Source organism: Sinocyclocheilus anshuiensis, unplaced genomic scaffold (genome assembly GCF_001515605.1).
Source record: "Sinocyclocheilus anshuiensis isolate Anshui unplaced genomic scaffold, SAMN03320099.WGS_v1.1 scaffold1151, whole genome shotgun sequence".
NCBI classification, from domain to species: Eukaryota; Metazoa; Chordata; class Actinopteri; order Cypriniformes; family Cyprinidae; genus Sinocyclocheilus; species Sinocyclocheilus anshuiensis.
The window spans coordinates 619,105-628,980 of record NW_015548202.1 but is presented as its reverse complement, the minus strand read 5'-3'; the positions used below and the strand labels follow the sequence as shown (position 1 = coordinate 628,980).

General features: G+C 32.9%; 2 protein-coding genes across 2 annotated transcripts in view; both read right to left on the bottom strand.

The window, feature by feature from the left end:
* LOC107653371 (gastrula zinc finger protein XlCGF7.1-like) overlaps nt 1-8,213 on the bottom strand; it is a 15,973-nt gene extending 7,760 nt beyond the window's left edge. The window contains exon 1 of the mRNA XM_016440072.1: nt 8,149-8,213. Coding sequence (XP_016295558.1) covers nt 8,149-8,206 — 58 coding nt within the window. The 5' untranslated portion in view covers nt 8,207-8,213. The remainder of the gene's footprint in view (nt 1-8,148) is intronic.
* On the bottom strand, nt 2,605-3,811 carry LOC107653375 (gastrula zinc finger protein XlCGF7.1-like). Its single transcript, XM_016440080.1, has 2 exons — nt 3,641-3,811; nt 2,605-3,403 (listed from the first exon to the last, which is right to left on the bottom strand). Exons 1-2 carry the CDS (start codon nt 3,696-3,698, stop codon nt 2,649-2,651), a joined length of 813 nt encoding a protein of 270 aa, XP_016295566.1. The 5' UTR covers nt 3,699-3,811; the 3' UTR covers nt 2,605-2,648.
* Nucleotides 8,214-9,876: the final 1,663 nt, after the last annotated feature.

Below are 9,876 nucleotides of genomic sequence, written 5' to 3'. Positions count from 1 at the left end.
TCAGTAGGTTCTCCTGGGGTAATTCCGCCTGCTTGCTTCTTCTTCAGCTCTGGGAAGATGGGAATATTCTCCAGCATTTAAACTCTCATGAACGGCTGTGGAGCGGCTTCACTGAAGGAGTCAATGGAGCTCATTTCACACACAATCACTCTGAATTAAAGCTTCTTTCAATTCTTTAATTCCCACAGCAGTGCAGAATATTGCTGAAAGATAAACGCTGCGAGAGTATTGAATAGGATTGATTGCTGTAATTAGACATCCATTAAACGTGTGAATGTGTGAAAAGTAAAGACAAAGGAATAGTTTGCAAATTGCAGATATGAGCATTTAAACTAAAAACTACAGTTTTCTGGAACTTCTGTGTGAGATTATATGGATTAAAAGGTTAAACGCACAATTAGAAAAATAATGTTTTAAAATAAAACTATCTAGAATGATAGTTCTTAAAATGTATGTCAGAAATAAACTATTATTCGGTTGTTCATATTGTTACGCGGTTAAATTGGGATTTGTTATGTGGGGGGGCTCTATGGTGCCGGGCTTTTAAGGGGTGCACATGTGTATGATAAGCTGTAAAATATAACAAGTTAAGAAAGCCCTCTGCTATGAACACTAAAATGTTGATCAAAATCATTCTAGATGCTGGCAGTGTGCAAAGCTACATCTGATGACAATACAATCTTTCTGTAGGCCTGTGCCATCTCCTTTGTGTCAGTATCAAAAAAATGAATGATATTGCCATTAAAGGAGAGAATATAAATACAAAATATTAAGAATAGAACAGTCTTTTTATTAGGAAGATTAAACTGGAATTAAGTAACCTCATTACTTAATCTTTCATTTCAAATTCTTACATTTGATCTATAAAAAAAATTTTTTTTTTTTTACAATAATTTTTGCACTAATATCGGGACCTTCGTGTCATTTTTCAAAACTCTAGACAAATAATTCACAACCGATTATCAAAATGAAACATTTTCAAAACACTTAACACTTTTTCCAAATGCTTGGATACAATTCACATAAACCTATAGATCATTTGCTCACTGAACTAAAATCACAGGTTCAAAATGACACAACTTAGCATCAAAGTATAACACTTTTTCCCAATTGCTTGGAAACAATACACATGAACCAAAGATCTTTTGTTCATTTAACTAAAATCACTGTACAAAATGACACAACTTCACATCAAAGTTCTACTATTTCAAAATGCAACTCACACATTACATCTGAATTGAGTGTCTATTCATTTCATTACAATGATCCAACTATCTATTGATCCAACTGCTCAAAAGTAACACTAAGTTGCAAAAAGTTGCAAACAAATTTTTAAATTACACAAAGATGACTGCTACAAAATGCAGTTTTGAAATGCCGTTTTCATTTATTAAGGGAAAAAAGCTGTCCAAACCTGCCTGGCACAATGTGAAAAAGTAATTGCTCCCTAAATCTAATAACTGGTTGTGCCACGCAAGAACTGTGATGCCTTTGGTGCAAAGAAGGAAGCTGATGATCAATGGACTTTCCTGCAGGACAGCTATCCTAAAGTACAAATCCAAATCTACTTCGGCTTGGTTCAGGGATCAGTCATAGGATGTACTTGAGTGGCCTGTTCAGTCTCCAGATTTAACTCTCATTGAAAATATTTTTTTGAATTTGAAGAAAGCAGTGGCAATGTGAAAACTAAAGATTATCAGTGATCTAAAAGCTTTTTCCGAGGAATGAGCCAAGACTGCAGTAGACAGTCTCAGAAGCTTCTAAGCACTTTTAGGCATGGTTTGTTGGTGGTTTTAAAGAACAAAAGATTCTGCACAAAATTTGACATTTGGGGGTTGAATAATTTTGAACATGAATGTTTAGAGCCAATTAGATTTTTATCATGATTCATCAATGTTACATTCTCAGAATCACTCATATGTGTATTAATAAACTTTTTCTAATAGTTCACTGATGCCTTTGTTGAATTGTTTTCATAAAATGTTGTTTTCTGCAGCAAAATGTTTTGCAGGTCAACAGTTGATTGCAACTGCATATGTATATATATATAATCTATGAAGTAAAAACAACTTATTTATATTGAAATAAACTAATTTAAAAGTTAGTTCAGATTTTAACCTCTAGATGGCAGAACCTCCTCCTGAATTGCTTGATGAATATAAATGCAGTTTATATATATAAGTGAAAAATTTAAGGGGGTCTGAATACTTTCCGTACCCACTGTATATATATATACATATACATATACATATACATATACATACATACACAGAGTAGTAATAAAGCAATGATGAATACGATGTTAAACCGCTAACATTTAATGTAAACTAAAGTACATTTATTTGTTAAATGAGTTGTGTAAATACTTTTGTTGCTTTTTATTTCAAATTATACAAAAATTAAAAGGAAATAGATCAAATAAATGATATCATCATAATAAAGCAAATTAAATGCTCAAATGTGACTGATTTTTAACATATGTTCGTACAGACTGAGAGATAATAACAGCACATGAACATTCACAGTGTGACAGATTTAAATGTAAGAGTCTTTTCAATATGTATCACTTCTAAAAAAAAAAAAAAAAAAAAAAAAATTATCTGTGAATATATAATGGACTGATGTTGCCAGTTACACAAATGCTTTTCTCACTTATACATCTTCGGGCAATGCTTTTTCTTGTGAATCAGCAGATTAGGTAAGTGAGCGAAACTCTTCCCACATGAAGAGCACTGGTGCGGCTTTTCTCCAGTATGAACTCTCTCATGATCTTTCAAGGATTTGAAGTAAAAGAAACTCTTTCCACAGTGTGAGCATTTGTGAGGTTTCTCTCCAGTGTGAATCTTCTGGTGCTCTATTAAATTACTTTGTGCAGTAAAGCTCTTCCCACAGTCACATATGTAAGGTTTCATACCAGTATGTATATTCTGGTGCTCTTTTAATGTGTACAGTCGTGAAAAACTCTTTCCACAAAGAGAACAAACGTGAGGCTTCACAGCAGCATGAACTTTAAGGTGTGTTCTTAGGTGTGATACCAAAACAAATGTTTTATCACACTGATCACAGCTGAATGATCTCACTCCAGCGTGAGAATCCAGATGATCTTTGAGAGCACTTCTGTCTCTGAAGCTCTTTCCACACCGAGTGCATTTGAAAGGTTTTTCTCTAGTGTGAACCATTAGGTGTCTGGTCAAGCCTTTTTTGTCAACAAAATCCTTTCCACACTGAGTGCATGTGAACAGATTCTCTCCGGTGTGAATTCTCATGTGTTTCGTAAGTTCTTGTTTACGTGAGTAACTCTTTCCACACTCGGAGCAGGTAAAAGAATCTTTGACTCCAGTTTTTTCAGCTCGTTTTTGTGTGAAATTCTCTTCGGTCTGTGAAATAGTGTTTCCATCTTCATCTGTGAAAAGATGAGGTTTTTGAAATCGATGCCATTTGTTTTTATTCATTTCCATCAAGTCTAAATCAAAAATTTAATTCTCAATATAATATTAATTTAAATAAGGACAAAAAGTAATGTAAGTTAACCTCAATTTAGCAAAAAATCTAATGTATAGTTTTAAATGTATTGTTATATGTCAGTTTTCATCTGAATATTCCTCATAAGTCAATACAGAAAACGAAGGAAAACACCAACCTGTTTGTTCCTCTGTATCTTCATCTCTCATTCTGCAGGGGTCTTCCTCAAACTCCATCTTTCCAACAGTATGTCAGTAGTTTCTCCTGGAGTAATTCCTCCTGCTTGCTTCTTCTTCAGCTGTGGGAAGATGGGAATATTCTCCAGCATTTAAACTCTCATGAACAGCTGTGAAGCTCATTTAGCAGATGCTAAAACACTCACAATTACTCTCAATCATCCAGCTTTAAGTGTTTTGGGCAAATTGTCGTTTTAGAGTGTTATCAGAAATTAGCTTCAAATTTCCAGCACTTGTAAAGAAATTAATTTATTCATTATATTGCTTAGCACAACTCAAAATCTTCACACGTTGCTGTGTAAACAAGCAGTCAATATACATTTCAGTATCGATAGATTAGGATAATAGAAATAGAAATAGAACGCGGCACCCGTTCAAAAGAATAGACACAATAAACACTTTTTTTTTTTTTGCCTCCTTGGAAAACTAATGATAATGATACTTCAAGTCCAGTCCAATCAAATGTCATTAATGTCAACCCTTACCAAAAAGTAGTATACTTCAAGTTTATTTTAGTAAGTATACTTAAGTAAAGTTCAAGTATATTTTTAAGTATACTTTATGTGGCAAGTATACAAATATCAGTGTACTAGTAGTATACTTGTAAGTGTACTATTTCAATACTCTTTGGGACTAAATTGGCCCACTTTATAGTATATAAAAGTAGTAAACTAGTTTACAACAATATTTTTAGCTTGTACTGCAACTATACTAAAAGTGAACATATGAATACTGATAGTTTACTAATTAAATACTTGTAGCATTTTTAGTACACTTTCAAGTATAGTCTTAGTAAACTACTAGTTTAGTAGTTTTATACTGCAAGTATACTCGTAAGTTTTCTTTAAGTGAACTTTACATCATACTTTAAGTATACTATTATGTCCCTATTTAGGTATTAATTTGAATATATGTTGTTACATGAATATCTGAACATACAAAACATCAAAAGAACAGGGTATCTGCTTGTAAACAAAAACATTTTATTCTAGCTTCATGCATTCTTTTTTTAAACACTTGAATGTGGGCAAGTTTCATAAATAATAATAATAAAAAGAAATAAACAACATTTTGAACAAAAAGCTGAAAAAAAGAATATGAATTGGATTCAGAATGATAATCAAAACGTAGATCGAGTCGATCAACACCCCAAAGCTTGACAGTCATTATTACCTCTTCATTGGTCGACATTACATCAACTTTACACAGTTTTGATGCTGTTTTATGTCTGATGATTGTGTTAGATTACATGTGGAAGCATCTGTTGTTTCGGTTTCTTCTTCACTTGTGTTTTTTGAAAATTCTGTACAGAAAATGTGTACTAGTGCCCCCTACAGTATAACAATGAAAACACGGATTCTAGGAACACAAGTATAGCTCAAATATATTTAGACTTTTTCTAAGTATGCTATAAATCAAGTATACTTAAATGATATACTTAAAAATATACTCATTTAAAGTATATTTTTGAGAAGTACATAAATCCCATTTCTGAGAAGTACATAAAAAGTAGACTAAAAGTATACTTTCCTATTTTTTAGTTTAAAAGAAGTATACTAATAGCACACTTGAATAAACTTCTTTTTCGTAAGGGAAGTGGCATTCAATTAGATTTTTTTTTATTATATATATGGCCTAGGCTGTTTAACAGTATCTGGGCTAAATAAAGGCATTTAAAATATATTATAAATAAAATATGTAATATACACCACCAATCAAAAGGGGTCAGTGAGATTTTTTTTTTATGGTTTTGAAACAAATCTCTTCTGCTCAGTAAGGCTGCATTTATTTGATCAAAAATAAAGTGAAAACATTAAATCTACCATTTGAAGGAACTGCTTTCTACATGAATAGATTTTATAATGCATTTTCCTGCATACTAAAGCTGCATTACTCCAGCTTTCAGTCTCACATGATCCTACAGAAATCATGCTGATCGCTGCTCAAGAGTGACAAAAAAAAGTGAAAGTGACAAGAAACATTTCTTCTTATTATAGCTGTTATATATAGCTGGCAATGGTTGCGCTGCTTAATAAAATGCGTGGAGGTGTTTTTATTTTCCGATGAACAGAAAGATTGAAATATAAATATGAAATGGGAAATAGAAATGTGAATTATTTTAAATGATTTAAAATATAAATATTTGTTAAGATTATTAATGTCTTTACTGGCATTTTTTTTTTTTTTGGTGCACATTTTTTATTGCAAGATAGGGTACATATCAACATCATAAGCCACACCACACTGACATAAAAAAGCAAGATATGAATTTAAGATTTAATGGACTCATGCCTAACAAAGATATAAATCAGGACAGCACTAAAATAGTAACTATTTTGATGAGAAGCATAGGCTTCCCATCTTTCTAGTTTTCTTTAGAGTATTTGAAAGGAAACTTTGAAATATTCTCACAAAATTTAAGAAGTAAAGGAGGGTTTACATTTCTTCCATGTGCATGTGTAAATGTGATATTTACCCACCTAAATTACCATGTTCAGTCAGAAAACAGGGAATTCAAGATATTTTAAAAACAGGGTATTTTCTAAAACTATAAGGGATAAATATGAATATTCTTCACTGAAAGTTTATTTAAAACATCCACCCAAAAATTAGAGGTAAATCACAGCAGTATAGAAAAAGTGTTCAAAAGTTCCAGGAAAGGAAGAACGAGTTGCCATAAACACAGACCACACATATTTGATTCTTACTTCAATTTTTTTTCCTTCATATTATTTAAATAAGAAAACACATCTGTAGTTTTTATATTTGTTTCAAATGATTCTTATACAAGATGAATAGCAATATTGAATACATTGTTAAACATTTTGATTTCACACAAACTAAAGTACATTAAATAAATTGGTACAATTAGTTTTATACTTTATTTCTCAGTTTCAAAATGTGCAATTAGTGCATTACACACAACATTTAAGAGGTCAGAAAATATCATTACCCAAACCCTTCTTCAACCATAAGCTATGCCATGACCAAACTTACTGATTTTGAAATATTTTCATCCACACTGTTTACAGATTGAGTTTCAAACACCATAAAACAGCTCGTGAACATTTACAGTCATTTACAGAGTGATTTCAATCTAAGAAAGTTTTTTCAGTATGTTCTCAATACATATAAAGTTACAATAAAAAAGTTGTTTGTGATATGGATGATGATTTTATGGATTATTGTTGCCAGTTTCACAATAGCTCATATGCACAATTAATGTGATTAATTTAACTCTTCAATATAAAAATAAACATACCCCTTCATAAATCATAGCATTTTATGGCTACACTCTAGCATCTAAAACTATCAGTTTGACCTTCCAAAGGGAAGGAAATCACATTGTTGGAACTGATTCCAGCTATCGCTTTACCTGAGCATCAATTTATTTACCGTACTTGAATGTCATGGATCTGAAAGCAAACTTGTCTCCCAGCAATCTGCAATCTTTAGACAATCTTTAGCAATCTTTAGACAACTTTGGGCCATGCTTTTTCATATGAACCTGTAGAGCAGAGAGTCGGGCAAAACTCCTCCCGCATGAAGAGCACTGGTGTGGCTTCTCTCCAGTGTGAATCATCTCATGCTTTTTTAAATATGACGAGTAATTAAAACTCTTTCCACAGTGTGAGCACTTGTAAGGTTTTTCTCCAGTGTGAGTCCTCTGGTGTTGTTTTAAGAGGTTGGGTTTAACAAAGGTCTTTCCACAGTCAAAGCACAAATGAGGTCTCACATCAGTATGAATACTTTCATGTTCTTTTAAAGTTTGCGGTCGTGAAAAACTCTTTCCACAAAAAGCGCAAAAGTGAGGCTTCACACCAGTATGAAGTTTAAGATGTCTTAAACTTGATGGGAAAAAAATTTGTTTATCACTGATCACAGAAAAACGACCTCACTCCACCATGAGAAGACAGATGGAGTAGTAGAAAGGCACACTGAGTGCATGTGAACGTTTTTTCTCCAGTGTGAACTCTTGTGTGTATTTCTAAGTTTTGTTTTAGAATAAAACTCTTTCCGCACTGTATAAGGCCTCTCTCCAGTGTGAACTCTCATGTGTCTGTTAAGTTCTGGTTTACGTGTGTAACTCTTTCCACACTCTGTGCAGGCGAAAGATCCTTTGACTCCAGCTTTTCCAGCTTGTTTTTTTTTTTCAGTCTTTGAAATGATAGCGTTTCCATCTTCATCTGTGACATAAGGTTTTTGAAACCGATGCTGCTTGTCCTTATTCACTTCCATTGAGTCTAAAAATCAACATATATGAATTAATTAATAGGCTATTCAATTAAAGAATAAAAAATGGGAAAGAAAATTAAATATAACCGAGTCTCAATTTAGCAAAAATTGGCTTATTACTGATTTTAACTGAATTTTAGATGTATTGTTTTATGTCAGATTTCATCTTAATGTTCCTCATCAGTCATTAAAGAGAATGAAGGAAAACACCAACCTGTCTGTTCCTCTGTATCTTCATCTCTCATTCTGCAGGGTTCTTCCTCAAACTCCATCTTTCCAACAGTATGTCAGTAGTTTCTCCTGGAGTAATTCCTCCTGCTTGCTTCTTCTTCAGCTGTGGGAAGATGGGAATATTCTCCAGCATTTAAACTCTCATGAACGGCTGTGGAGCGGCTTCACTGAAGGTGTAGAATAGAAAAGGGTCCTGTCCAAACTGTTGCTATAAAATTAGAAGCGCACAATTCCCTAGAATATCATTATATGCTTAAACATTAAGATTTGTACTCATGGAAATTACTAAAGTGGGGAATATTCCCCAGCATTTAAACTCTCATGAACGGCTGTGGAGCTCATTTAGCAGATGCTCATCATACTTTCAATCTCTGTGTTTTGGCCAAACAGTCGTTTAGAAACAATATCATGAATTGATTTATTTCATTTAAAAGTTTTACTGAATAAAAAGAAAAATCAGACACACCGTATGGAACAACACACGAGTCTTGACTTTTACATATAATAAACTCCACAAACATACACATAAATATACATTTCACCTGCCCTCTGCTACTTAACAATGACTGAAATAATCTCAGTTAGATTGTGACTATATTGTATTGCAAAATCAATGCTATATATTTCAATGTATAGAATGCCAATGTTGACATTTAATCGAAACTAGTTTGCACTTCTATAGTATAACCTATAGTTTATAATAGTGTTAAGGGTGCAAAATGGTTACGAATAAAGTTAAATGTTTGCAGCATGTGTGTAAAATGTTTCCAAACAGACTGTATAGTGACTCTATAGTAACAAGCATCAAATGAGTGTTGTGTTCATCTACTGTACATAACTGTTATTTTGTAAACATTTTTTTTTTGTCTTTATCTTCTCAAAAGTGTCGTTATAATCAGAAATGAGGTCTAGATTTCCAGCACTGTTAAACTATCAGTTCTTCAATTCTCACAGCAGTTCAGAGTGAAGCTGAAAGATTATTAATGAGGGTTGATTGCTGTAATCAGACATCCATTAAACCTGTGAATGTGTGAGAAATAAAGACAAAGGAAGAGTTTGCAGATCATAAATATGAGCATTTAACTTAAATACTCCAGTTCTCTGTCAGACTTTTGCATAATAATTTACAGGTAAACAGATGGGTTAGAAAATAATGTTTTATTTTGTTTACAAAACTGACTCTAGAACATTTCTTTGTTAAGTGTGTCTGAAATTAAAATATTCTTTGAAATAGTATGATGCTAGCAACTTCCTTTTGATGATACAATATTTGGAAGGGGAAAAAAGTCTGTTGCAAAATGAGCAAAATGAAAATAATTTTCAGAAGGTGTCACACAGACTTTTAAGATGCAGATAAATGCAGTCTAATAATTGGTCACAGCTTTATGAAATACAAATAAAAAATACAAAATAGAGTGGAATAAAATATGATGGTTTATATATTCTGTGAAAATGACTTTTAGGATAAAGACGTGTTCACCTTAACATTCTTTCACCTTTGTTAATCCATGTGGTGCATTACTTCTTCAAACAAAAATCATCATTACATACACACGTTGTAATATGTAATATTACACCCCCCCAGCCCCGGCCCCCATCATGTGCACCTTCTACAAAGGCACCATCGAGAGCATTCTGACGAGCTGCATCACTGTGTGGTATGGCGCCTGCAACACGTCCTGCCGCAAGACACTTCAGCGCATAGTGAGAG

Excerpts from the sequence above, each read along its gene's own strand:
- LOC107653375 (XM_016440080.1), bottom strand. The coding sequence starts at position 3,698 with ATGGAGTTTGAGGAAGACCCCTGCAGAATGAGAGATGAAGATACAGAG. Across the intron at positions 3,404-3,640 it reads AGATACAGAGGAACAAACAG|ATGAAGATGGAAACACTATT; the intron begins GTTGGTGTTTTC and ends ATCTTTTCACAG.